Source organism: Rhamphochromis sp. 'chilingali', assembly GCF_963969265.1.
Source record: "Rhamphochromis sp. 'chilingali' genome assembly, chromosome: 4".
NCBI lineage: Eukaryota > Metazoa > Chordata > Actinopteri > Cichliformes > Cichlidae > Rhamphochromis > Rhamphochromis sp. 'chilingali'.
In genome coordinates, this window is record NC_137948.1 from 30,964,548 (window position 1) to 30,992,046 (window position 27,499).

At 43.4% G+C, this 27,499-nt stretch overlaps 3 protein-coding genes across 5 annotated transcripts; all 3 read right to left on the bottom strand.

Annotated features, from left to right (window-relative positions):
* Nucleotides 1–507: 507 nt before the first annotated feature.
* LOC308394782 (uncharacterized protein) lies at nucleotides 508–9,971 on the bottom strand. 3 transcript variants are annotated; one of them, XM_080879301.1, is made up of 19 exons: nucleotides 9,817–9,971; nucleotides 9,274–9,403; nucleotides 9,085–9,193; nucleotides 8,902–8,995; nucleotides 7,734–7,884; nucleotides 7,511–7,628; nucleotides 5,839–5,964; nucleotides 5,687–5,749; nucleotides 5,473–5,595; nucleotides 5,238–5,393; nucleotides 5,113–5,166; nucleotides 4,290–4,519; nucleotides 3,674–3,753; nucleotides 3,430–3,519; nucleotides 3,250–3,327; nucleotides 3,075–3,179; nucleotides 2,036–2,109; nucleotides 1,630–1,733; nucleotides 508–787 (listed from the first exon to the last, which is right to left on the bottom strand). In XM_080879301.1, exons 2-18 carry the CDS (start codon nucleotides 9,392–9,394, stop codon nucleotides 1,673–1,675), a joined length of 1,833 nt encoding a protein of 610 aa, XP_080735427.1. In that variant the 5' UTR covers nucleotides 9,395–9,403; nucleotides 9,817–9,971; the 3' UTR covers nucleotides 508–787; nucleotides 1,630–1,672. The 3 variants fall into 3 exon arrangements, with proteins under 3 accessions (XP_080735427.1, XP_080735429.1, XP_080735428.1); XM_080879303.1 differs by lacking the exon at nucleotides 2,036–2,109; XM_080879302.1 differs by lacking the exons at nucleotides 508–787; nucleotides 1,630–1,733; nucleotides 2,036–2,109 and adding an exon at nucleotides 2,529–2,863.
* A 2,697-nt stretch (nucleotides 9,972–12,668) lies between these two features.
* Nucleotides 12,669–17,942, bottom strand: ptcd1 (pentatricopeptide repeat domain 1). Its single transcript, XM_080881650.1, has 8 exons — nucleotides 17,212–17,942; nucleotides 16,917–17,057; nucleotides 15,578–15,796; nucleotides 15,386–15,487; nucleotides 14,572–15,219; nucleotides 14,163–14,279; nucleotides 13,816–13,998; nucleotides 12,669–13,132 (listed from the first exon to the last, which is right to left on the bottom strand). The coding sequence occupies exons 1-8, from the start codon at nucleotides 17,674–17,676 to the stop codon at nucleotides 12,881–12,883; spliced, it is 2,127 nt and encodes a 708-aa protein (XP_080737776.1). The 5' UTR covers nucleotides 17,677–17,942; the 3' UTR covers nucleotides 12,669–12,880.
* Nucleotides 17,943–21,196: 3,254 nt separating this feature from the next.
* On the bottom strand, nucleotides 21,197–27,139 carry fbxl18 (F-box and leucine-rich repeat protein 18). Its single transcript, XM_080880304.1, has 7 exons — nucleotides 26,810–27,139; nucleotides 25,911–26,108; nucleotides 25,427–25,776; nucleotides 24,888–25,023; nucleotides 23,728–24,806; nucleotides 21,550–21,768; nucleotides 21,197–21,433 (listed from the first exon to the last, which is right to left on the bottom strand). Exons 1-7 carry the CDS (start codon nucleotides 26,861–26,863, stop codon nucleotides 21,277–21,279), a joined length of 2,193 nt encoding a protein of 730 aa, XP_080736430.1. The 5' UTR covers nucleotides 26,864–27,139; the 3' UTR covers nucleotides 21,197–21,276.
* Between the last annotated feature and the right edge of the window lie 360 nt (nucleotides 27,140–27,499).

Genomic DNA, 27,499 nt, shown 5'->3' on the forward strand with positions numbered 1-27,499 from the left:
TAAACAGTAAGCAGAATTGATATTGTCCTTGCAACATTGGAATTTCATAAATGCACGAATGGCTTGGCGCGCAAAAGAATAACGTCACAACAATGTGATTGGTCACTTGCAATGTTGAACCTGGAACAACATTTTCATGATGGTCTGGGAACAACACCAACACGAGGATATCAGATCATCCGAGTAGTAGTGCCAGTGTGGGCGCAGCTGCACCAGGAACCACGGATTTCCTTAGAATTAAAAAATTATAACGTTTTTGTAAAAAAATCCTTACTTTTGTCTATAAAAGTACACATTACACCATCAGTTACTGTGGTAACTAGAACTCCATAAAAGCCCGTTAATCCAACAGTGTTTTTTTTTTTTGTATACAGCACACGATTTGAAACAAAGTGCCGTTATAAAATGACAGAGCAACAACATCCTTCTCTCTGACACTTGTACTGTTGTTTATCTTGCTGTGGAGACAATAAAATCATTTTATATTCAAGCAGCGATTCAGCAATCTAATGCATAAAACTGTCTTTTTATTTATAACTAACATTAACATTTATGAACATTAAAAAGGTGAATCAATATCAAGTCTCTTGTCATCAGATGGTGAATAACAGAAGTATGTGCATTGTACCAACATGAGCTGGTGTGAGGACGCAGGTACAGTCGGGCATCTGTAAGACGCTGGCGACTCTCCGCAGTATTTAAACCTTTGTGGAAGGCAACAGTGCTGTAAACAGTGTTTAAGACTTCTGTAGCTCTGCAGGGGGTAAGTATGTGCAATCAGGATGCACTGGAACAAGAAGAAAAGTAATGACAATGAGATTCAGTCAGACACACGTGCAGTGCTGAAATTATCACATGGCTGTTAGAATTTAAAAAAAAAAAAAAAAAAATCCTTTATCAGACAATATTTCATAGTTAAAAAGTCCTTGCTTGTCCCACTTGTGCTGAGGTAATGTATGAGTCGGCATAAATATGTAGCTCTAACGCTTTTAGAGCCTCTCTTCCCTCCGTCGCAGACACTTAACGCACCTGCTGCATCCACAAAGCAACTTGCATTGTGGAGGAACCGCACACACACTCTTCACCCTGCTGCCTTCTGGCAAGAGGTACTGGAGTATTCAGGCCCTCACTGCCAGACTGTGAGACAGTTTCTTCCCAAGCTGTTAGACTCCTGAACACTCAGTAACTGGACTGACACACATGCATACCTTCATACACGTCAATACCAAGCACTTATCTGCAGAATCACACACATTCATACACCAAGTTACTTTTTGCACATTTCTATTGCACTGTTGTGTCTGTATCGTTCTGTCTCTTGTTGCACTGTCTTTGTTTTTGCACACTGCACTTTATGTAGTCCTGTGTTGATTATCTGTTCTATGTCATATGTAGCACCACGGTCTTGGAGGAACGTTGTCTCGTCTCATTGAGTACTGCACATGGTTGGAATGACAATAAAGCCACTTGACATCACACTCCATTTTTATATTTACATTTAACGCACACAAACTTTTTTGGGGAACTGGGATTGTATTAAATCAAAGCTTTTCTGTTTCTGGAAGTTAATTTGATTAGCTAAAGGATGCTGAGATTTGTAGTGGTTTATCTCAAGACTTGTTCACATACCTGCTGTTTTCCCTCTCCTGTGCAATCGCCTGAAAGAATCTTTTCAGATGTTCTTCACTGGAGGAAAAACTTTCACAAAGCCACCTAAAGGCCCATGAATTCTCCTGCAACACAAGAAAGCTGATTAAACAACAAACAACAGCACAGCCCCCGAGAATTCAAAGTGTGAAATTATAGAATCTTTTCAGTCAATAGTGACCCCAAACAAACAGACAAAGCATACAATTTTAAAGTTGTGGTGTCATATGTTTAACTGCGAGTAACACTCTCACCTAAGAGAAAGCATCCTGAGTGTGAAAATGTCAGAAGAAAGACTTCTGTGAACAGCTGGAAACTACACACTAAACTCCAGCTGCTTTTATTAATTTGGAGAGTTATTTATCCATTACTGGTGTGTTAATCTGACCTGTCACAGGTGGTTTCCATCACAGATGAGACTTGAGTGAAGAGCTGGATCTTAAACATTTCTTTAGAGAGCAGCTACAAAATTGTAGATCAAAGTAAGAGTACTGACAGGGACTAGAAAGAGAGAGCATATTTCTCCTGTTTTGGCTTCCCTTCATTGGCTTCCTGTTAAATCCAGAATTGAATTCAAAATCCTGCTCCTCACATACAAGGTCTTAAATAATCAGGCCCCATCTTAACTTAATGACCTTGTAGTACCATATCACCCTATTAGAGCACTTCACTCTCGCTCTGCAGGCCTACTTGTTGTTCCTAGAGTATTTAAAAGTAGAATGGGAGGCAGAGCCTTCAGTTTTCAGGCCCCTCTTCTGTGGAACCAGCTTCCAGTTTGGATTCGGGAGACAGAATTAACTGAGGGAAAACAGTGTGTGGTTCCAATAGCCGAAGACATGTGGATTTTATGACTCTTCCACAGTGTGTCTTTTGTTTTGTTCCCCCCCCCCCAAGTCTTAAAAGGTAGGTTTTCCTCCCCACTGTTACCAGTTGGTTGGGTCATCTGTATTACCTTCCAATAAATCATAGCAGGAGGTGACTATTCCTGTGATTTGGTGCTATATAAATAAAAAATGACCTGTAATCAATTTGAGAAGAGTGAGGCTGAGAGTGATTCTCTAAAACAAGCTTTTCCATGTTTCTTTATACTGTACTTGTCTTATTTGTTATGCACGTCTGTTGTTTTGTAATTTGAGGGGGGGGGGGGGGGAAGGAAAAAAAGGAAGGCCATCCAGTGCCAAATGAAAAGATGCAGATCCATCCGCTGTGGCGACGCCTTGGGAAATAAGGGAGCCGCGAAAAGTACCTTTAATTATTTCTTTAGCGAGACAAAGATGCAAGAGACACTCAAACTGTCATAGTTACACAAAATTATAGCACCGTTATTGTTGCGTGTGCCAATAGAGCCCTTTACATGATATAGCTTAAGTATGTGAAAGCACAAACAGTGGCGTGGCGTCTATGGAAGGAAAGCAAGAGTTGGCTACCTGAAAGGTGTTGAGCACAGGTAGGATCGGATACAAAACGGAATCGAGGATTCTTTGGCTCAAAGCTTCCGTCACCAACAGGAGCAAGGCCTGATCTGGATACACCTGCGAACACATTGGACTGTTTAGTTCTCGCAAATTCTAAACACTGAAGTGTAAGTGTTAATGCACTGACCTCATGCAAGGATCGTGGGATCTGCATATTGGAGCCCTTCTGATCAAGCAATATCCCTTTCACAACATCCCGCGCTTCCTTCATCATTCAGACATCGAGGAGACAAAATACAGAATGAAACAAAGCAGAGAAACATGGAGAAAGCTGCAAGTCTAACTCTAACAATCAAGAAGTACACACCTGCAGAAACTGCATACTGGGCATGGGTAAAGCAGTGAGTGAACCGCAAGGCTTGTTGACAATCGAGAGCAAACTGGTCCAACACCGAGACTGGATCAGAGGAGTATTAGACATGCAGTCAGACATGGGACATACTAGTCAAGGTTTTAACAAGTATAAAATATACCTAAACCAAGAAATAAAGATGGCAGATATCTAGAGACAAAAACATTTTTCAGACTTGAATGAGGAGCTTTTAACTTACATCAGCATATACAGCACTGCAGCATCCCTGAGCCCTGAGAGCAAACCTCACCAGCTCATGACGTTTCAGCGGCACAGCATCTACACACAGAGGAATCAGATTTATTATCAATCCTTGTTTTATACTAAATCTTATCCTGAAGCTACGTTTACACTGCAAACCTCATTGCTTCATTTGGATATTTTGCGTTGATTTTTTTTGTTGAACTGTTCATATTAATGATGCAATTGTGTGGCCAAAATCAGATTCCCATGTGACCTGATTCATATGCTCTTGTTACTGTTCTTACAGCAACAAAGACTTCTCACACAGGAGGCGGTCATACAGAAGCAAGCACAGAGGTCACAGTTAGTATAACTTTAAAGGGCTGTAGCTGCAATCACATGACATTATTGTGCATGTGACATCTCTATTGAGGTGTATGTGGATGCACAGTTGAAGCGGGAATGTGGTGGAGTGATGACATGAATGGCTTCAGTAATGCACTTTCAACTGAAAATTTCGTGATAATTACAGTAACACTAAGAAAAATCAGACACAAGCACAAACTGACTTGGGTCACTTCTGAACTTGGTACAAACCCCCCCCCAAAAAAAACAAAACATCTCTGCTGGACCTTCAATAGACTCCCACGCTGCACCAGCACAGCAGAGCTCTCCCGGTTTACTGACTGGTGTCAGCTTTGGTGCAGTCGCTGTTTCAAAGACTTTGAGATAAAAGAGGAAGAGGTCCGGAGTAAAGTGGGAAGCGGGAGCATTCACCGAGGGGAACAAACTTGTGAGAGCTGATGAAAAGTCTCCAGCCATGCACATGAAGTAGGGGATGAGGTCTTGTATCTGCTGATACCTGACAGAGAAACAAATCCAATGCAGCAAGTCAGCAACATGTCACTGCTGGTGTCTAAATATTTAAACGTTTGATTTGAGATTTTAGTTTCTCTATAGATGGTAACTGCAGATTGACAGTCATTTCTGAACCTATATTTAACGAATTAATGAACTCCAGATGGGGTTTTAAACTATGAAATATGGAAGAGCTACAGTTTTCCCCTTTTTCAATTAAAAATGTATTATCCATCCTAGACTGGAAGAAGAAGATTGAAAATGTGAAGCAAGTGCAGAAGCGCCTCAAACCTCCCCTCTTCCTAATGGCCGTGGCGTGGGGGTGATCGGCTTATAGTTTTTACTTTGTAAATGTAGAACAAAACACGTTACACCTACGACACTGATATCCTGATCCAGGAAACTGTCTCACTCTCGCCTGCACCTGGATCAAGGATTTTCTTACAAAGTGCCGACAAATAGTCAAGCCTGGTCCTCACCTCACCCCCAAAACACCACTCAGTGCTGGTTATGTTTTTAAATCATGTACTGACATGACAATAACACAAAATGCACTTTGCTGGAAAGAAAAACAGAGGAACCTGTGCATGTACTCACTGTGCGGTGTTGTCTGTCTGGACGACTCGTAGATATCGACACAGCTCTCTGTACCTGCAGACAGAAACAACACAGTTAGACAGCTGTCTACACACAGCAAAGTGGATGAGTTCACGTATACAAACCTGCGCTGATGCTGCAGTAGCTCCGTCCTCAGCAGAATCACAGAAATCTGTTCAGCCAGGACGTCTTTCTTGCCTTTGTCCTTACGCACGCCTGACACGTTCTGTCCCTTCATCACAGACACGAGCAGGACGTCGTTCCAGGGGCGAACACACAGGCTGGAGCACACAAACATCAAGTTATAGCAACAACATATACATGTAACAGGTAACCCTGGAGGTTAAAGGGCGAGCATACCTGTTTCTCATGTTCCTCAGCTCAGCTGGGAAATGCAGTTTCTTGCAAAACTCCTGTAGTTTGTTAATGAAGTCTGGAGTAAAATTAGCCATCACCATCTGTCTCTGTACCAATGCTATTACCCTGGTAAGCACACACAAACACAAGTAGAAGATGAATATCCAGGTGAATGAGCTACAGGTATAACACAAGAAGTCAACGTGCATGCATTTACCTCTGCAGTAACATCGTTTTAGCTGTATCAACATTAGCCATTGGAGAAGCAAAGATGAAACCCCTGTAAATGGAATAAAAAAATATTGAAAAACATTTGAAAATTAAGAAAAAAAGGAATGTGTGTAGAAGCGGAAATGCTGCAGTGAGTACCCTGAGAAATGGAAATGTCTAATAAAGTCCTCAGCAGCCCCCAGACTCATGATGACTGCCGCTCTGCTGTCCTGTTGATCTGCCTGGTTCAGGAACGAGGACACAAACTCAAACACCGGTGAGTAACTGGAACAAACACAACAAAAAACAAAGGAAAGTTAAAGAGACGTCTTAATATACAAGTGTGTGGACTCGTTCCAGCACTGCACTCCTAAAATTAACAGCTGACCTCACTGAAACGTTACGTCAGACTTTTTCAACTCGGTTTTCCTGGGTCTTTTCACGTGTGTTATGAATAAATCTTCTTTTTTACAGTACCGGTACTAGTTTTATTTTGTTGCATTTATCCGCGACACCTTAAAGGCCGGTCCGTGAAAATATTGTTGGGCATGAACCGGTCCGTGGCGGAAAAAAGGTTGGGGACCGCTGGTTTAGAGGAGAAGTCAGTAATGCATCAACAGAACAAGCAATAAATAAAGAAATACTTTTAAAACAAATAATTAAATCAAAAATATAAAATCGCAGATTTACAACCAGGCAGTCCTATGAAAAAAAACTGAAGCTTTTATAACACTATCTCCAAATACGTCACTAAAAGCAAAGAAAAGTGTGCACCCTTTCTCCAAGAATGGCTGATGTTAAGGCATCAGCTGTGTTAAACAATATTGGTCACCAGGACTCAGGGAACCAAAATGACCTCAGATGGTCTAAAGGGACATGTTTTTGAGGTGAGCCTTGGTGATCTGTAGGATGAATAGCTGGTCTTTCCACAGGTTTAAGCTCATTACTGGGAATGTTCAAGGCAAAAATTGTCACAGCAACTTCCATGGACCTGATCCGTAACAAGATATGGCAGACTTGCCCCCCCCAGACTTGCCCCCTTCCTGAGCTCTGTTTTGCTGCAGGTTTCTCCTGCAGTGTGAGTTTTTCCCTTCACACTGTCACCAAGTACTTGGCTCGAGAGGGGTCGGCTAACTGTAGGATCTTCACCTTACAATCCAAATCACTGTGAGGCACTTGTTGATGTAATTTGACACTATATAACTAAAGTTTATTGAATTGACCACAATTCAAGCCCAAGTGAATATAAAGACCACTGATGGCTACTTTCTTCTTCTTTTTTGTGTGGGTTTCACAAAAAACTGTACCAACCAGATTAGAAAGACCTCCTACACCTGATGGAGCTCATGACATGTGATGCTCTGACCAATGACCAGAAGGAAGTGCTGAACAAGGTGATCCACGACAGTGGTTCACACTTCAATGTTGGCCTTCTGTCAAATGTCTAAATAATTATACAAAGTTATTGTGAACTGGACTGTACATCAAAGCAGAGCATTAAGTGATTTACGAGCCAGCTGCTTGATGTATACCTGCAAGCTCAAGAAGCTTAAAAAGCCTTAAAAAGTCTGACTTGGGGAAAGTGATGAAGTTCCATGTTGAAGGTGGTGGCGGCAGTGCAGCAAAGGCAGAGGGTAGAGACAGCGGACAGCTATGACCGTGCCCATCCCGTAGACAGTGTAAAAACACTGACCTGAATAATCAATGTAAATGCTCCACATATTTATAGACATATTGGGAATCTCTTACAGCTATGGATTTATAATTGGTCCAGATGTGGCTCCTAATCATTGCAATATAGAAATCAAAATCTGAGTGTTATGAAACATACTTGTAGATGAAGCCTTGTTGGTTCTCTTGGCTCAGACCATATTCCTTTAGTGCCTCGCCTTTCATGTAGGACGAGTAGAGCGCAGAGAGCTCTTGTCTGAACTGCTGCAGCAACGTCGCTGGACATGAAGTGAAAATAAATAAATACATTAGTAAGATATATTTAAAGTACAGTACAAGAGGTTCATCTCGGGTGTCTCCTCGCATGAATTTGTTGTTTGCACCTGCTTGTCGGAGGTGCGAGTCCATTTCTGACAGGGTGAGGTTGAAAGCAGTCAGTCCTCCCAGCAGCTTATGGTTTCTGAGGTTGCTCCAGAAGGCGCTCCTCTTGTGGCTGTTGCAGTGACAAATGCCGCTCACGCACCACATTTCACACTGAAAAACCAGCGAGAAAAGCACATCAATCACTATTTTGTAAGAGACCTCCCCATGACTTCAAGGACCTGCTGGGGACATAGGGATGTAAAACTTCACTGACATAAGCTGGTGCTTGTTCATGAAGAGCTCTAAAAATCAAAACCTGAATTTTTTTAATCGACTCTGAATTTAATCTGGAGTCAGTGCAGCTGGGTCAGCAACAGCGTGCCATGAGAGCTCTTGGAAGACTTAGCACTCTGACCAACCTTCAGACATTCCAGGAAGTTGTGTTTACTTAGACAACAATGAATTACAGCAATCCAGGGGTAAAGAAATAAATGCATAAATAACAATCTCCAGGTCAGAGTGCGACACAATGGGACTTGACAATATGTCTTTAGTGATAAAAACAAGTGTGAACCACAGATCAGACATGAACACTCAAAGTGATGTTCATGTCAAATCCTGATAGAAATTTAGCAAACAAGGCAAGGCGACCAAGAGCTTCTATTTCCTTAGGCAAAAATAAGTCAGGGGCATAAACAAGGACTTCCTCATTAAATTGGAGAAAGCTGTTTGCCATCCAACTCTTCATAGACCTATTCAGGATCTGTAGCTTAAAAAGAGAGATGTATAACTGAAGGTCATCAGCATAGCAGATAGCAGCGATGACAGTCATGTTGTTAAAGGTCCCCAAAATGTGCTGAAGAGGGAGCAGATACAACGGAAACAATAAGAGCCCAGTACAGAACCTTATGGCACACCACAAGTAAGAGAAGTGGAAGAGGACCTGTATTCAAAATTAGCTTAAAATGAGCTGATAACACTACAAAAAAATCTTTAATTCTTTATTTCCCCCCATACTGTTTCTTGATACAGTGTTATTAAAAAACAAAACAAAAAACAAAGTATGCATTTGTTTAATTTTTGAGTAGGCAAGAGCAAAAACAAGCAAAAAAAACAGATGAATACAGTTTAGTGAACCCTCCAAACTGCTGGTCAGAAACATTTTGTCCTGTTAACATTAACACCTACCAATGATGCCAGCTTATCGCAGATGTAGCAGAAGCACTGATCACAAATGAGCTGGTTACTGTCTACTGGCATGTTAGTCTCCAACTCTGTAGGCCTGAGCGTGCCAAAGAAAAGCAGTGTGAGCACCTGACACAGTAAGACGGGGGTAAAGAGCACTGATGGTCATTTCAAAGTGTATCTCACGTAAAAGGGTGTATGGGACAGTCGTAGCGAGCATGAGGTAGCACATCAGCGTGGCGGGAGAAGGTCACGACCAGGTCTTCCTCCAGAGTGCTGGGAGAGGACACGCAGTCTGGAACACAGAGGCTGTTAGTGATTAGTCATAAGATCATCCACAAACACATGGAGCAAACAAAATAAAACCGCTGTCACCTTTTTCCTTCACATCCACCACCTCCACGATGAGGCAGGACATGTCTCTGTCATCCTTATGATCATCGTCATCATCACTACTCAGGATGATTATATCTCCACTGTCTGCTGGCGTGCACATCAGAAATGCCTGGTTAAAAAAAGAAGAAGAAAGAAACAGAAAAAGGAAAACCAACCATCAGTTAGTTCACAGATGCAGACCTGCAGTATGAAATGCGTGCATGAATGTAGACTTAACCCTGCAGTCATGCACCAAGGCTGCTAGCCCACAGGCTCAGCTGTGTGCTTTGTTGTGAATTTCTAAACTTTAGAGGTCATACTTTCTCAACAACACTGTGTTATTCTGCAGCATGAACTGTTCCAGCCAGGCCTAACAAAGGGACAGTACGGTTTTCTTACTTTTAAGAGGACAGTTATTTATTTTTACAACTTTAGAAACGCGTAGAAAAAAAAGTCGACCTCGCGCTTTATTAGCTGCAGGCGAACGTGTAACGTAAACCACATAAATGACCGCGTCGGTACCGTAAACCATAGTTTTCTTACCTTGTTCTGTTTTACTGTTTGTGTCTAAACCGAAGTACGCTTTCCTTCGCGCCTGGCGACTGAAATTTCTGCGTCACCGGATGTGATGGCGTCGCTTCCTCTGCTGCTGTTTCTTTCTTCTGTTTTTTGCGGCTGTGTAACAGCTTCGAGTTGCATTACCGCCGCCTCCCGCATAGAAGAGAGAAAACAGTCTAATTAAGGTGAAAATCATCATCTTGTTAATACATTGCTCCTAAAAATGAAGGGAACACTTGGTCACTCGGTCGAGTCTCTTCAACTTTGTCAGTTAGGAAGTAGAAAGCATGTAAGCCACTTCTTCAGGTTAACATCAGTGTTAAGCCTGGGTTTGAGGTATGAGCTCACCACCTTCTGACCAATCAAATGTTCGTCTTCCCTCCTGTCCGACCTCCATGCTCGGACGGGACCATGTTTAGATCCAGTTTTTCTATGTATTCTTTACTTCCTCTCTGACAGTCAAACATCACTGAAGATAACATGTATTAAATTAAATACTCAATAATAATCTGTCAGATTTTTACCAGAATTGTGATATTGGAAAATCTGTTTACTAACACTTTCCTTCCTGGGATCAAATAGACCTTAATGATATATTCAAAACACATTCATTAAACACTTTTAATACACAGCTACTGCACTCTGTCCTCTCATGGCAGGTTACTTTCAGTATGCATAAATTATGTGATTTATCAGATGCTGCCAGCATCAATACAGGGAGTGCAGAATTATTAGGCAAGTTGTATTTTTGAGGAATAATGTTATTATTGAACAACAACCATGTTCTCAATGAACCCAAAAAACTCATTAATATCAAAGCTGAATGTTTTTGGAAGTAGTTTTTAGTTTGTTCTTAGTTTTAGCTATTTTAGGGGGATATCTGTGTGTGCAGGTGACTATTACTGTGCATAATTATTAGGCAACTTAACAAAAAACAAATATATACCCATTTCAATTATTTATTTTTACCAGTGAAACCAATATAACATCTCCACATTCACAAATATACATTTCTGACATTCAAAAACAAAACAAAAACAAATCAGCGACCAATATAGCCACCTTTCTTTGCAAGGACACTCAAAAGCCTGCCATCCATGGATTCTGTCAGTGTTTTGATCTGTTCACCATCAACATTGCGTGCAGCAGCAACCACAGCCTCCCAGACACTGTTCAGAGAGGTGTACTGTTTTCCCTCCTTGTAAATCTCACATTTGATGATGGACCACAGGTTCTCAATGGGGTTCAGATCAGGTGAACAAGGAGGCCATGTCATTAGTTTTTCTTATTTTATACCCTTTCTTGCCAGCCACGCTGTGGAGTACTTGGACGCGTGTGATGGAGCATTGTCCTGCATGAAAATCATGTTTTTCTTGAAGGATGCAGACTTCTTCCTGTACCACTGCTTGAAGAAGGTGTCTTCCAGAAACTGGCAGTAGGACTGGGAGTTGAGCTTGACTCCATCCTCAACCCGAAAAGGCCCCACAAGCTCATCTTTGATGATACCAGCCCAAACCAGTACTCCACCTCCACCTTGCTGGCGTCTGAGTCGGACTGGAGCTCTCTGCCCTTTACCAATCCAGCCACGGGCCCATCCATCTGGCCCATCAAGACTCACTCTCATTTCATCAGTCCATAAAACCTTAGAAAAACCAGTCTTGAGATATTTCTTGGCCCAGTCTTGACGTTTCAGCTTGTGTGTCTTGTTCAGTGGTGGTCGTCTTTCAGCCTTTCTTACCTTGGCCATGTCTCTGAGTATTGCACACCTTGTGCTTTTGGGCACTCCAGTGATGTTGCAGCTCTGAAATATGGCCAAACTGGTGGCAAGTGGCATCTTGGCAGCTGCATGCTTGACTTTTCTCAGTTCATGGGCAGTTATTTTGCTCCTTGGTTTTTCCACACGCTTCTTGCGACCCTGTTGACTATTTTGAATGAAACGCTTGATTGTTCGATGATCACGCTTCAGAAGCTTTGCAATTTTGAGACTTCTGCATCCCTCTGCAAGATATCTCACTATTTTTGACTTTTCTGAACCTGTCAAGTCCTTCTTTTGACCCATTTTGCCAAAGGAAAGGACGTTGCCTAATAATTATGCACACCTGATATAGGGTGTTGATGTCATTAGACCACACCCCTTCTCATTACAGAGATGCACATCACCTAATATGCTTAATTGGTAGTAGGCTTTCGAGCCTATACAGCTTGGAGTAAGACAACATGCATGAAGAGGATGATGTGGACAAAATACTCATTTGCCTAATAATTCTGCACTCCCCGTATACAGCCCACACACTGAGCCAGACACCTCTCCTCTCCTCCTCTGTGCTTCGGTCTCGTCCAGCAGTCAGCACGGGAGGAAGGTTGAAACTGAACGGAAATATAAGCCATTTCTGCAGAATCAGTCTCAAGCAAATCCACAGGAGATCAAACTGAATCCATTAAAACACAAAGTAGTACAGTCCTGTACTGATTAAAGGTTTGAGTGGGCTGAAGCAGCGAGTCTGGGAACAGCTGCTTTAGAAATCAGAAATGCGTTTGCCTCTTATTGCAAGATGATTTATCTTCAGCTCTGGGTCATCAGGTTCACGCTTACTGTTCGTTTGGATAAAAGTTGACTTTGAAAATGAACTGAGCAAACCTGACATTTAACAAAGGCCCTCAACTTGCTTACAAATGCAGGTAATCCTCACACCAAACAACGTTATGAAACTGCTGTTTGTTTATTGAAACGCTGATCAATATTAATACTCAGTTAACCCGAAATCCACAAATTTTATGACCAGTGTGGGTCACTGAAAGCCAATGGGTTGGTTGGGTACCTTTAAAATGACAGTATAACTGAAAAGATGGAGATGAAGAAGTTTTATTTTTCAATAAACAAGCCCAAAAACTTGAAACTGGAACATAAATTACAATGACATCACTGTTTTTCAAGAATAACGCAACCACATGAGCCACTATTTTGATCCAAGTCCATCCAGGGTTATAAAGTTTATTACAGAACAAGCAGCAGGTAAAAGAGTGGTCGTGATGATCTCCTGGAGTTCAGTCATACAGTGGACGTGCTGCTGCTCTTCCTGTCCCTGTTGCGAGTATGACACCTCCTGGCTGCTGCTCTGTGGTTCCTCTGGGCCTCCGTCAGCCCATCTGCAGCCTCTGTTCTCAGCTCTGCAGCATCTGTCTGGGACTGCAGCGCTCCCTGCTCCTCCTCAGCGCTCTGAGCAGGCATGTGCTTGAGCCACTGCTGGTAGTAACCACGGAAACCGTCAATTTGGACCAGATAGTTGTTTCTGGATTTGTACTGGGATAGAGAGAGGGGAGAGGGTGCCAAAAAGTGAGGGGACCAGAGTGAAAGGAGAAATGTGAGTCATACAGTCACCTTCCAAGTTGGATCTTTGTTGTGCCACGAAATGAGAAGAAGTTGTCTGTTTACAGACTGCACTGAAGTCAGTAAACAGAGAGGCATTAAGATTGACAGCATACACACTTCAATTAGAGCAAAATAGTTTACAGTGTTTTTTATTCCCGTGTTTCCAATTTAGATTTTACTTGACTGGTCTGCCTGTGTATTTTAACATTGGCTGGACTTGCAACTTGCCTGCTTTGGACTGCAGCCAGTAATAATTGTTCTGCTCTGCAGCCTCAGTGAGCTTGGCACCAGCTGAAGTCTGTGATAAGAGACTCACTGGAGAGGCAGCTAATTATATCAAATCAAATCAAATCAAATCACTTTTATTGTCACATCACATGTGCAGGTACATTGGTACAGCACATGTGAGTGAAATTCTTGTGTGCGAGCTTCACAAGCAACAGAGTTGTGCACTCTGTGTTATATGGCACTTATTTGTGAATTAGAAAAAAAAAACTTATAAAGGAATATCCTAGCAATTATTTGAAAAGAGCATATGCCTTCTCTAAATATGTGGGAAACACTCATGTACCAATCATTACAGATGTGCTCAGTATAGATGGGTGCATGCTGACCTGGTTATAGTTGGGAGGATATTGTGCAGCAAACTCCAGCTGTCTGATGATGACCTCATTAGGCCAGACTTTCATGTCACTCATGGTTTTAAGGATTGTTCTTAGGTAGACGTAATCCAGTTTGCGACTCGCTCGGCCAATCAGAGCAGAGAACACGTGGACGTTAGGCCTCAGTCCTGCTTCCTGAGAAAAAACGCATAGAGCAAAGTTAACTAAGATGCACAAGCACCTAAACCCTGCATTCCTTCTACCGACCAGCAGGGGGCGAGTTCTGCACTAACAATGCCAGAGACAGAATTCAGGTCAATAAACAGCCAAATTTAGTGTAATAACATATGCTTTGTCACCTCTATGCCTTTCAGCAACTGAAGGCCGTCTTTCTGCTGGTCACAGGCTAATGCAAGGCACCCAAATGTCTGCAGATCCACATTTACATTGCGCTGTCTCATTACACTCAGCACAGCCTGAAAAGTGAAAGAAGTGTGTGAAAAACAGCACGCACAGTTTAAACATTTCTAACTCCAATTTTGTTAACGTTTACCCAAGTTTAAAATTTGTGTTCCTTCCTCCTCCAGATTTACAGATACCAGATAGACAACAGTTTTTCTGAGGACTATTTCTCCTAAGAAGTTGCTCCAGGATGGGCATCACAAACAAAAACAACACACACACACACACACACACACACACACACACACACACACACACACACACACACACACACACACACACACACACACACACACACACACACACCTTTGCCTCGTCCAAGTCCCCGGCTCGCGCTGATCTGTGAATCACAGAGTTGAAGAACGCGACATCAAGCTTCACTTGATGCCGTTTGGCGACCTTCAACAACACCTGCAGAGACTGGTAGCCTGGCTCCATCGTGTCGGCCAGTAGGGTCAGAGTCCTGAGGTTTGGACTGAGTCCGTTAGCTTCCATCCTCTCTAGAAAACCTTTAGCTCCACCGATGAGGGCGAGCCTGTCTGACATTTTATCTACAGTGCCAAGGGAGACCACAGCACCTCTTTTACCCTCAAAAAGTTCCAGTAAGTTAGGAGCAGAGGAGTTGGCGACTAACTCTCCGGGTAATCGGGCATTTACTGTTTGCCTGACCGGTATCAGATGGGCCGAGTCATGTCTGAGTCGCGTCTCACTGCTGTCTTCCTTCTGCTCAGGCTGGATAAATAACCGTCTCTCAAGTAGGTCGATGTCTATCACAGCCTTGCACCTGGACTCCGACACATCCTTGCTCCCTTTCTGACCCTCACAGTCAGTCCCCAGCAGAAGAGCAGTGGCCAAGGCAGGATCGCCAAGTCCACAATCTCTGGCAGTTCTCAGGAGCAGGGTATAGTTGTGCGAGTCAGGACGAATCCCTGACTGCAGCATCTGGCGCCACACCTGAAATGAACATTACGAAGGAGCTCATTTGTGTATCAAGTATCAATATTGTTTAATGACCACCTGATGTATCATTATCAGATTTTTAAGATCAACGAGAGCTGGCATTGGTTGGGCTATTTTAAAGTTTACTCCTAAAAACATCCCACACTTAAGTATTACGTACCTGTAACGCCAGCCTGAATCCTGCCTCTTTGTCCTTCAAGCAGCCCATCAGCAGGTAGTGAAATGTCTCCTGAGTTACAGCATGACCATTCTCCAGCATCTCCTACAAAATGCACACAAACCCAGAATAAGACACAATTTGGTGACAATGGATGAGCTTTCTCCCTTATAAACATGCAGCTGTGTGTCCTACCCTGAGCGTATAAATGCAGGCCTGAAGGTGGTTGGTGACGGCGTGCGCCTTCAGAAGAGCGTGGTACGTGATTGTGCTGAGAGGGTAGTTTTTGCGACGGAGCTCTTGCTCTAGCTTCAGCGCTTGCTGCAGGCCAGCTTGTTTTGAAGGCGACTCAGCGCAGGCGTTGAAGAGCGCCGTGTAGGTTGCATCGTTAGCAGTGAGACCACGCTTCTTCATCTAGGAGAGAAAAAAAAAACAAAAACAAATAATTACAGAGAGGGTTTCTGACTGTGTATAACGATCTGTCAGAATAAAGGACAAGAATGAATAACACACTTAAATATTAAAAAAAAACAAACATCTACAATGAAACTAAACTGATTGTGAAAGCTGGCTCTTCTATGGCATTAGTGGACTAAAGCAGTCCCCAAGCTTTTAACCCCTCTGAATTTGAAATAAGACTTATATTTATTTTAACACACAAACACATAGGAGTCTCGCATCAGTGTCTGAAGCTTTAAAAATACTAGAATCTGTTCTTTGATTATAGCCAATCTCCACAGTTTTCCTGACACAAATCTGGAGGGTGGAGGGATTGGCAGCCTGCAGCATTTAAAGTAATGTTTCTCATTAAATCTTGACTGCCATACAAATAAATTTATAGTAACTTTGATGGCTGTAGTAGCTGGTATGTGGGGCAGTTCAATTGTACAAATCATTTGTATTAATCTTAGTCTCTTCTTGTGGATATTAAAAGCGAGGTCCATATTCATGCATCTTCTCTGTGGTCTTCCTTGTTTCCCGCTGGCAGCTCCATCTTCAACATCCTTTGTTCACTACATCCACCATCTCTCCTCTGCACATGTCCAAACCATTTCAGCCTTGCCTCTCTAACTTTGTCTCCAAATTGCTTCACCTGAGCAGCTGTCCCTGTGATAAACTACATTTAGAATTTTGTCCATCCTGGTCACTACTGATGAAAATCAGAGCATCTTCAACTCTGCCACCTTGAACTACTCCTATCTTTAGTCAGAGCCACCGTCTCCCAACCATACACCATCGAAGCTCTTCTAGACCTTCCCTTTAAATCTTTCACCCTGCCTGTTGCTTCGGATTGTTGACCCCAGGCATTCACCTTCTCTACTCCTTGCACATCTCCCGTCTTGCTTCCACCTGCTCCTTAGCCTCACTACATATCACAATGTCATCTGCAAACATCACAATTCAGCAACTGGAAACTGCAGCACCTGAATCAACACCACTCTAAAACTGTCAAACATGAATATTTTAACTTAGAGTTAGAGTGTACCTTGCACACTGACATCTCATTTCAATTGGTCAAATTAAATATGCTTACATCATTGTAGAGTTTGAAGGCTTTTTTCAGTTGTCCAGCTCGTCCACAGCCTCCTATCAGGACCGTGTAGTTGTACTCCTCCGGCTGCAGCCTCTCTCCCTGCAGCATGTCCCTGCTGAACACATCCAGAGCCTCCTGTAGCTGTGAGAGCACAGAGGAGGGTTATAAACACATCAGCAGGGAAGAGAAAGAACAGAATGCTCCTTTACGTTGGTTGCCAAGTTAAACACAAAGAAGAAGAAGAAGAAGAAGAGAAAGAACATCAGTTAACATAAAACTGCTCAGCCACACTAACCTTGTTCTCTTTGATGAGCTTTTTGCATTGTAAGAAGTACCAGTACGGTGTATTTCTCCTCACGGGCCTCCTCTGAGGTTTACCGGCGTCTTCTCGCTCTTCTTCGTTCCCGGTTCCGTCTTCCCGGTACTGCAGGTCCCGGAGGCCTGGGCTGCTTTTCCTGAACGTCCTCCTGGAGGCCATGTCGGTAGACAGAGAGCCGAAGTTTTCCCAGTCAAGTGGTTCAGAGGGGGAGTCCAGTGGGTCCGCGTCTCCTCGGGAGAGGGCTGACAGACACACGGGCCTAGGATGCCAGGGAGTGTGTGTGAGAAGCCTGGATAAAGGGTGCTGTGACACATCCCGTCTGCCTGTTAGAGTTAGCGGTTCTGGTGACTTCCTAAAGGTTGAAAATGTGCACAGCCTGGCAGCAGGAAGCGATATTTTCCTCCCGTTTCGCGCACACGAACGGACAACGGACGTCAGCATGTTTGTTAGTGTTAGCGAGCTGGTTAAAAGCTAACGGATCATGTCGGGTTTCTTCCTTTTGTCAGAAAACTACAAAATGTGTTACACTTACAAGGCTAGCTAAAGGTGCACTAACTAGCTGCTGACAAGCTGAGTACAACCACGATGTTTCAATGACACAAACTTGCCCAGACCTTAATAGTAGATATACAAATATAATTATGAGCGTCTTTTTGGGGGATTATTTTTTAGATCGTTGGAGTAAATTAACAAATTTAATTAAAAGTATATTTCTATTAACGGTTTACATAAATTGTTGAAAAATACCAGTCTAGTTAATTAAGGATGGCGTACTTCGATCGACTACATCGACAATATGTTAGTACGCCTGTGTGGTGTTTAGGCTTCACATAATCTTTAGATAGATTGATATCGCCCCCTGCTGGCTATGAAAGTACATTTTCCGTCTTTTGAATGGGGTGAAATGAGGTGAAGGCTAAAGCCACATCTTTCTATTTACTAAACATCCAGGAAAATGTTCTAGTTAATATCTAAGTGGCGGGTCAGGTGGGGTCAAGCAAGGCTTAAATGAAACAGGTAATAAACCCTCAAGTGAATAGGCAGGATAGTTTAGTCAGCATTATTACCCTTGCAAGGAAAGCTACAGCAGCATGTCACACTATGGTATTATTTCAGCAGAGGGCTCCAAGTTCAGTTCAATAGGCTAAAGCTTGTTAACGCATATACTTAACCAGCCAATCACATGACAGGAACTCAGTGCATTTAGGGATGTAGACGTGGTCAAGATAACCAGCTGATGGTCAAACCGAGCATTACATGACTTCCAGTGTGGCAGGTGGGATAGTTTGAGTGTTTCAGAAACTGTTGATTAACTTGGCTTTTCCCACACGATCATCTCTTTTTATTACACTGAATGGTCTGAAAAAGAGAAAATATTCTGTGAGCGGCAGAGGAGAATGAAGCTGATACAAAGGCAACAGTGATTCAAATAACCAGTCGTTACAACCAAGGTATGCAGAATCACACCAGGTGCTACTTCTGTGCGCTAAGAACAGGAAACCGAGGCTACAGTTCGCACAGGCTCACCAACACTGCACGAGAGAAGATTACAAAAACATTTTCCGAGCGGAGGAGTCTTGATTTCTGCTGTGACATTCAGATTGTAGGTTCACAATTTGGCATAAACAGATATGTTTAGTTATAACAGTTCGGACTGGTAGTGATGGTGTAAAAGTGTGGGTGAGTATTTTTTGGCAAACTTAGGGCCCCTTAGCATCAACTGAGCATCACTTTAACACAGCCTATCTGAGTATTGTGGCTGACATTGTTTTTCCCTTTGGGACTAGGCTTTACCCATCTTTTTATGGCTGCTTCCAGTAGGATAACACACCATGTAACAAAGCTCAGGTCATGAAAGTGATTTCTTGAAGATTTAGAGTTAAGTTAAAGGTGAGTTGGACTTAAAATGAGTCCACAGTCACCAGATAGCAATCAAATACAGCACCTTTAGCATGGTGGTAAAACGGGAGAGTCACATCATGGATGTGCAGCTGAATAATCTGCAGCAACTGTATGATGCTGTCATGTCCACATGGACCAAAATCTCTGAGGAATGTTTCCATCACTGTGAACTCTTTATTGTCATTGCACAGTCATAGTTAGTACAATAGCACAACAAAGTTTGAAAAGTGTCCCACGTCGACACTAAGCACAGTAAACTTTAAAGTGGATAAAAAGTGCAAAAAAATGTATGAATAATCAATGCTAGCTTTTATTTGAAATTAAGGAACTAAGTATTTTGGGGTTTTTTCTAAGTTCTGCATTTTGCTGTTATTTTGAGACAAAGCACTGAATTGTGATGTGGAAAGAAGTGCACCTGTTTCCTGTTACAATCCCTGTAGATACATATATTTGGATCTTAATTTTTAATCATGCAAATTACCCAAAACCAACAAAAGTCAAGTACTCTTGGTGAAAATAATCTGCCTTTATGGCACCCTGAAGCTGCCTTTGAAGAAAATAAAAATTCTCTCTCTTCTTCAAGTCTTTATCATTAAAAGGCCAGCATGGCACTCGCTGCTGTGGCTGATCAGAAAAATCAGAAATCTACAACCCCAGTGTACGAGAGACAGCTTCGGCAGTGTTCGGAGTGTTTTTGAGACTCCGACTGAAATCACAGACAGCAAGAAGTTTGGAAAGATTTTGCAGCCGCTGGAGTTTACAGATATGTAAATGTGGACAGATCTTCATTTTTTCAATTGAATTCAGTTTTATTTCTATTTTGCCAAATTAGAACAACAGTCCCCTAAAGGTGCTGTATATCATGGTCCCATGTACCCTACAATAATACAGAGAAAACCCCAACAATCACAACCCTCCATGAGCAAGCATTTTTCAACAGTGAAAAGGAAAAACTCCCTTTTAACAGGAAGAAACCTGAAAACGTAACCGAGGAGAGGTGGCAACCGGTCTTTTCCTTCTCATCTAGCCTACCTACAGTACATTTTAGTGTGTCACAGTTCCTGACCAAGTCACACAGACTGATGGGTATCCATGGCTACTCACTCACTTCCTGTGTGCATTGTTTGAGTCAGACTGACGGTGAAGGACATGATTCATATTCATGCAGCTCAAACAGCCACACAGCTTGTCAGGGTGATGACATTCTCTGAGGTCATCACTGCTGTAGGCGAGCCCAATATCACACAGGAAGCTCCATCTTTAAGTGGCTTTAATAAAGGTCTGAGTAGAGCTCCTGCTGATGGCTCTGTAGGTCAAAGACTACAGGCAGTAATTAACTGTAAATGGGGTTCCATGAACATTAAATGATTCATTTTGACTTTCTGCTTCTTTCCAATTCATTTTGAACTTTGTACATGGTGTTAAAAAGTCTGGATCCCAAATATACTTTATAAAAAGGTAATTGAGTATGAATATGATAACTTATCAAATAAATCAAATCTCCACCCAATTTTATGTTCTCAGAGAATATTGAAATAAAATAATATATTGACATCTCTTTCGTCTCAAACTGAGTACACTGAAACACACACACAAAAAAAAAAAAAAAAAAAAAAAAAAAAAAAAGTTACCTCCAGTGCTATTCCACTATAGTTACTTCAAAAAATAAATAAATAAATAAATAAAAATAACAGCCTGCCATGAATGGAAGAGCAGCACACAAGGGAAGGATTAAAAATTATTTATACAGACTTTATTATGATATTTGGTACAAAGTTTAAAATACAAAATGCATCCTAAAATCCATTTTGGCACTTCATTTTAAAGGAACTGTAATGATTTGTGATAGAGAAGCCACAACCGTCACAGAGCCGCAGTACATCTGAAACATCCTGGAACGAACCGTGAGCCTGAGTGAGTCTATTTCCCTTGGAAAGATGATCACCGGTGTAAATGTAAACAATCGTGGAGCACACAAACAGAAATGATGGTGCTGATGACATTCAGTCTCAGCATCATTTGTGGATTTTATTTCGTGCAAGAGGAGAAAAAAAAAAAAAAAAAAAAAAAAAAAAAAAAAAAAAAATGATGAGCACCTCAACTGCTGAGCACCAATCACACTAAAGCATCCTGATGAGGTCACAATGGTGATAAATGTGGTGGTTGAGCCACGTGGCTCTGAAACAAAGTGATCCGGTCCAGCAGTGTTAATGGGATATCTCTGATGACTGAGGGTAGGTCTTCGTGTTGTAACGGATAGATGACCACACTGAGTGCCGGGCGCTCTGCTGAGAACCTTAAGAAGGAAAAAAAAAAGCCAGAAAATACACAAAACGAGTGAAAAGACCCCACAGGTAAAACTTTCGACAGAATATGCCCCCTAGCTTTAAATACATGAACACAGTCACCAACCTGTCCAGCAGAGCTTTCTGCAGCGTGCGACACATCACTAAGGTGCCACCCATGAACATGTGGCACATGACGACATGGCAGCACCGCTCCATGAAAGTTTCTGTGGCTGATGGGTCAAAAGTGCCACAGCGTGAAATAAGGCAGACGCGCTGCAGTCGGGAGCAGCAGGACAAAGCCTCGAAGAACGACGCATTCGCATTCAGGTAGGGCTGCTCCAACCTAAGAAACAGATGCACGTGGTTAGTTATGCATCCATCCATCTTCATCCGCTTTATCCGGGGCCGGGTCGCAGGGGAAGCAGCCTAAGCAGAGAAGCCCAGACCTCCCTCTCGCGAGCCACCTCCTCTAGCTTATCCGGGGGAACACCAAGGCATTCCCAGGCCTAATCTCTCCAGCGTGTCCTGGGTCTGCCCCGGGGCCTCCTCCTTGTGGGACATGCCCGGAACACCTCACCCAGGAGGCATCCTTGTCAGATGCCCGAACCACTTCAGCCGACTCCTTTCGATGTGGAGGAGCAGCGGCTCTACTCTCCCAGATGGCTGAACGTCTCACCCCATCTCTAAGGGAGAGGCCAGCCACCCTTCGGAGGAAGCTCATTTCTGCCGCTTGTATCCGCGATCTCGTTCTTTCGGTCACTACCCACAGCTCATGGCCATAGGTGAGGGTAGGGACGTAGATCGACCGGTAAATTGAGGGCTTCGCTTTTATACTCAGCTCTCGCTTCACCATGATGGACCGGTGCAGCGTCCGCAGCACTGCGGCCGCAGCACCAATCCGTCTGTCGATCTCCGGCTCCCTTCTCCCAACACTCACGAACAAGACCCCGAGATACTTGAACTCCTCCACTTGGGGCAGGAACTCATCCCCGACCCGGAGTGGGCACTCCACCCCTTTCCGGCTGAGAACCATGGCCTCAGATGTGGAGGTGCTGATCCTCATTCCCGCTGCTTCACACTCGGCTGCGAACCGTTCCAGTGCGAGCTGGAGGCCCTCACCCGATGAAGCCAACAGAACCACATCATCCGCAAAAATCAGAGATGAGATTCTGAGGCCACCAAAGTGAAAGCCCTCCGCCACTTGGCTGCACCTAGAAATCCTGTCCATAAAAATTATGAACAGAAGCGGTGACAAAGGGCAGCCCTGGCGGAGCCCATCACCCACCTGGAACGAGTCCGACTTATTGCTGGCAATGCGAACCAAGCTCTTGCAACGGTTGTATAGGGATCGAATGGCCCGTAGCAATGGGCCAGACACCCCATACTCCCGCAGCACCTCCCACAGGACACCCTGAGGGACACGGTCGAATGCCTTCTCCAAGTCCACAAAACGCATGTAGACTGGTTGGGCAAACTCCCATGCGCCCTCAAGTATCCTTGAGAGGATAAAGAGCTGGTTGGTTATATAAAGACAAAAATCTGAACAGACATGTCTTCAGTCAGAATTAAAAGTAGAAACAGTCTGAGATTTGTCCCAGTTCAGAGTAAAATAAAGAGCAGGAGTGGGGAACTCCAGGCCTTGAGGGCCGGTGTCCTGCAGATTTTAGATCTCACCCTGGGTCAACACACCTGAATCAAATGATTAGTTCATTACCAGACCTCTGGAGAAATTCAACACATGTTAAGGAGGCAAGTTAGCCATTTGAATCAGCTGTTTTGGATCAAGGACACATCTAAAACCTGCAGGACGCTGGCCCTTGAGGCCTGGAGTTGCCCACCCCTGATATAGACCAATTGGACAACTGGAAAGTGAAAATCCTATTTGTTTAAAAGCCTCTCAAAACCAAAACATAATTCACAAATTACACTTTACAGGTAATTAACATTAAATGCTTTGATTGAAGAGAGTCAAGGGCAGGTCAATTTGGTCAACTTTAAAATGTTGGGCAAATTTTATTTCCTTAATGTTTTTTTTCTCCAAATTAACAGAAAAAAACTGAGCCAACTGTCTGCTGGACAGTCATACAGGTTAGTGCTTCTTAGATGAGATCCTCTCATTTGCATATATGAACCTAATAGTCTATAGGGGGCAAAAAGAAAGATAAATACGAATAATATTTAAGTGATGTTAATGTTCTTGCTTCAGGTGTATGAAATCAGACAGTTTTAAAGCACATTTTCATACTATGAGCATACTTCATACTATTATATAAACAAAGCGAACACAAAGTCATCTTCTTACCTGAGCTCCTGTAGCTGCGTGCACTGTTTAAGTGTGTCCAGCAAGGCAGCGGTGTAGTTCATGGTTTTCAGCGAACCCAGATTGGCGAGGGATAATACTCGCAGGTCTCTGCACTGCTTTGCCAGCTGTACCAGTCCCGTTCCCCTAAGAACTCCAGGAAGACCAGCCAGAGTCAGGCGACGCAATTGAGGCAAAGCCTCAAGCACCGCCAAATGTGCGTCTCCAATTCCTCGTGCCCAAGCGCACATGCCACGAGGCTCCACGCTTGCACGAGTGCACGGCTCAAGCCGAGGCAGTGTGGAAGCAAAGCCTGGACCGATAAGCTCAAAGGTCTCTAAAAAAAGGCAGCCAGCTAACAGCAAAGCGAGCCCCGATGTGCTGTCCCCTGACACAGAGGACTCTGAGGCAGGCTTGTAATTCTGGAGGCCCACACGAGGAACCTTCTTCAATCCCTGGAAAAGCGGAGAGAGATGAGTGTTCTGCATTTGCGTGTGATTTGTATTTAAACCGTCTGACAGGGCGCAGGCAGGGAGAGTGAGAGACAGCAGGTGTCTGAATTTGGCCAAGCTGGCACACAGGTGGGTTTCCCCTTCCAGCCCAGGTGAGTTTTCATGATGATAATGTGTGTGCATCAAGTTTAGGTATTTAATGTTGGAACAGCTGTCTGCCAGCTGGCTCATTGTCCCAGCAGCCAGCTGATCTTCCACAATCCTGCACTCCGAGTAAGGAACGTGGTTGATCCCGCTCAGATTCAGACTAACCAGCTGCGTGGCGTCTCTTACACCACTGTTCAACAGCGACTGGAACACCTGTGGCCACAATGCTGGGCATCGGCTGAAGCTAAGGTGTTTGGGGCTGTTTCCTTCCAGAGCTTGCTTGAGCGATGCAGAGTCCAGCCATGACCGAGGGAGCTGCAGGGCAACCAGGTCGCCCCGCTCACCCAAGCTCTGAGCCACTGAGGGAGCAGCAGGCCAGGGAGCCGGGTTTGGGCCGGGGATGGACACAAGGAAAACTCTGAGATGCTTCGGAACGTTAACGCTGAACACTGCCAGGTATAGGAGGAGCAGGGTCTGGTTTACCTAAGAACATGACAACACAAGCGCGTTAATTAAAGCCCATATAGGAACAGGTTTCATGGACATAAGCCCCAACACACTCACCTCTCCTGGAGCCAGCCTGGCAGTGAACTCCTCAAGCTGTTTGTAATGTGGCACGCTGCTCTGACCGACCATTAACTGACAGCAAACGCCGACACCCTCTTTGGTCACATCTGGGATGTCAAACTGCAACATCAGCCTACGGTGCAACGACAAGCAAATGCACACAACACTGTATCATTTAAATATCATACATTTTTGTTTTTTAAGCCAAAGACACAGCTGTCACATAATTTACAAATGACAGCCATTTTATAGGCTATTTATAGATTTTTTAATTAGACATGTTCCCTCGTTATGTCATGAAAATTAAGCAGATCAAAGAAAAATCAAAGTAAACCTATCAGAGAGTGGCTGGATTAAAGGACTGGCAGAAAACCTCAAGGAAACGCAGTATGGTGGTCCAGAGAGCCAAAACCTATAAAAACTGACATTGTCCAAATATTTCTAGACTTTGAAGAGGGCCGCTCCTAAGCATTTGAAAGGGGTTTAGGGAGGGAAGGGATCAAAAAACACAGTTGGGTCAGGGCCAACATCCTTACTTGCGGAGTTGGGCACAGCATGGCACTACACCGTAGCTTGGTGTCAACAGCATCTGCCTAAGCTCTGACAGGCGGCTCAGTGCATCCACTGCCTCTGAGCTGAGCTGAGCAGAGTTGAAACCTGGTGCCACGTCAAAAGCGAGGGATTTGAGGAAAGCGAGGGAGGAGAGGAGACGGGACAGGCGAAGTGAAGTGATGCGACAACCGGTGACATCTAGGTGCGTCACTCCTCTGCAGCGTGCGATGTGCTCCATGGTGGAGCCAGATAGCCAGTAGCAGCCATTCAGGCTCAGAGACTGCACATGATTGGCCAGCTGCTTTAGTATGCGTCGAACCAATGCGTCATCAGCCTGGAGAGAAATAAAGAACAGAGTCTATTTAATGTTTCATTAGAATACAACTTGCTGTTACAGAGGCATTTTCTTTTTTTAAAATACATGGAAAGTTGTACACATACATGAACTTGAATATTGCAGTAAGTTACCCAATAATCCTCAGACAGGCTGACATGTGTGAGCAGGGTCTTGTCATGGCACAGCGTGTTAAGCTTCTGGCAGACATTTGCCACATTCAGCAGCAGGTCACACACTGGAATATGGCGCAGGATGCATAGCAGGATTTCATCAGACAAATCTGACATCCCCACGGACGAAGAAGACAAGGTATCCTCATCGCACACAGCCTGAACCAGACAGCACACAGTGTCAGTGACAGGCGCTTTTAGGCCATTTGGAGAATATTAGAAAATTAGTCAATTAAATTCCTTCTAGAGGAATTTAATTGACAATATAATTTATACCATGACAGTATTATTTTATGTAGCTGTTGTACAGCTCTCCTTTTAATGTGTCCTGTTTTATTGTCATTTTTGTACGTTTTTTTTTTTAAACATTAATATCAGGTATGTGTTAAGTATTCAATTTACTCGATCAGAAACAATCATTTCTCCATGGTTTATCTTTATTCATGAAGTATGACCCCCACTATAGCTGAAGCATTATTTAGCAGAAACAAAATAAAAATGAAACATTTTTAATAGAAAATGGCAATAGTGGTCCCTGTGCTCCAGGTTATTTTTTTATTTGATAATACCACTTCGGGACAATACAACCTTTTAATGGTTTTAGTACCAGGGCGTTTGAGCTTAGCAGGTTTTCTCGATAAAACAAAACAAACAAACCCACACGCGCACACACCAAAACGCACTTATTTCCAACACACTGCCGACGCCGGTAAACCAAACTCGGGATTAAAAAAATAATTGTGTAAAGTGTTTGGAGCATAACCTTACCTGACCGGCGTTAACATTTTGTCGCTAACGTTACTTTGAGCTGACCTGCTCAGCAGCACCGCTAACTAACTGTGAACGCCGTCTTCACCAACCTGTAAAATCTGGTAATCCATGCCGTCTGAAACTCCGCACACATCCCCACTCATGTTTTTAAAAAAGGCTCATCCACCCAGCTGGAGCTTCATGTTCCGTGAATCTGCTGCGTGAAACCACAGGCGGCTGAACGTTTGTGTTACCGTTAGCTGCACGGACGATATATGCTGTCGCACGTGTCGGACATCTTTTTGCGACGGACACACTTCCTGCTGGTTCAATTTACACAATAAAATACAAATTATTTTGTAAAAGTTATTAAATAAAGTTTTGTATTTTTTTTTATAGATGCTATTAGATAGATATAAAAAAATATACAGGGCGATAACAGAGCTGTCTTCTTTTGCTGGCTGCTCCCTTTAGGGGTCACTACAGTGAATCAGGGCCAGTGTCCTTCAGGTTTTAGATGTGTCCTTGATCCAACACAGCTGATTTAAATGGCTAAATGACCTCCTCAACATGTCATGAAGTTCTCCAGAGGCCTGGTAATAAACTAATCATTTGATTCAGGTGTGTTGACCCAGGGTGAGATCTAAAACCTGCAGGACACCGGCCCTCAAGGCCTGGAGTTGCCCACCACTGCCCTAGAGGTAACATATACCAGACGAGACAGCAGGATCTTGCTGTCCACAGTATCAAAGGCAGCAAACAGGTTTAGAAGAACTAAAATGGCAGGGCTGCCAGAGTCA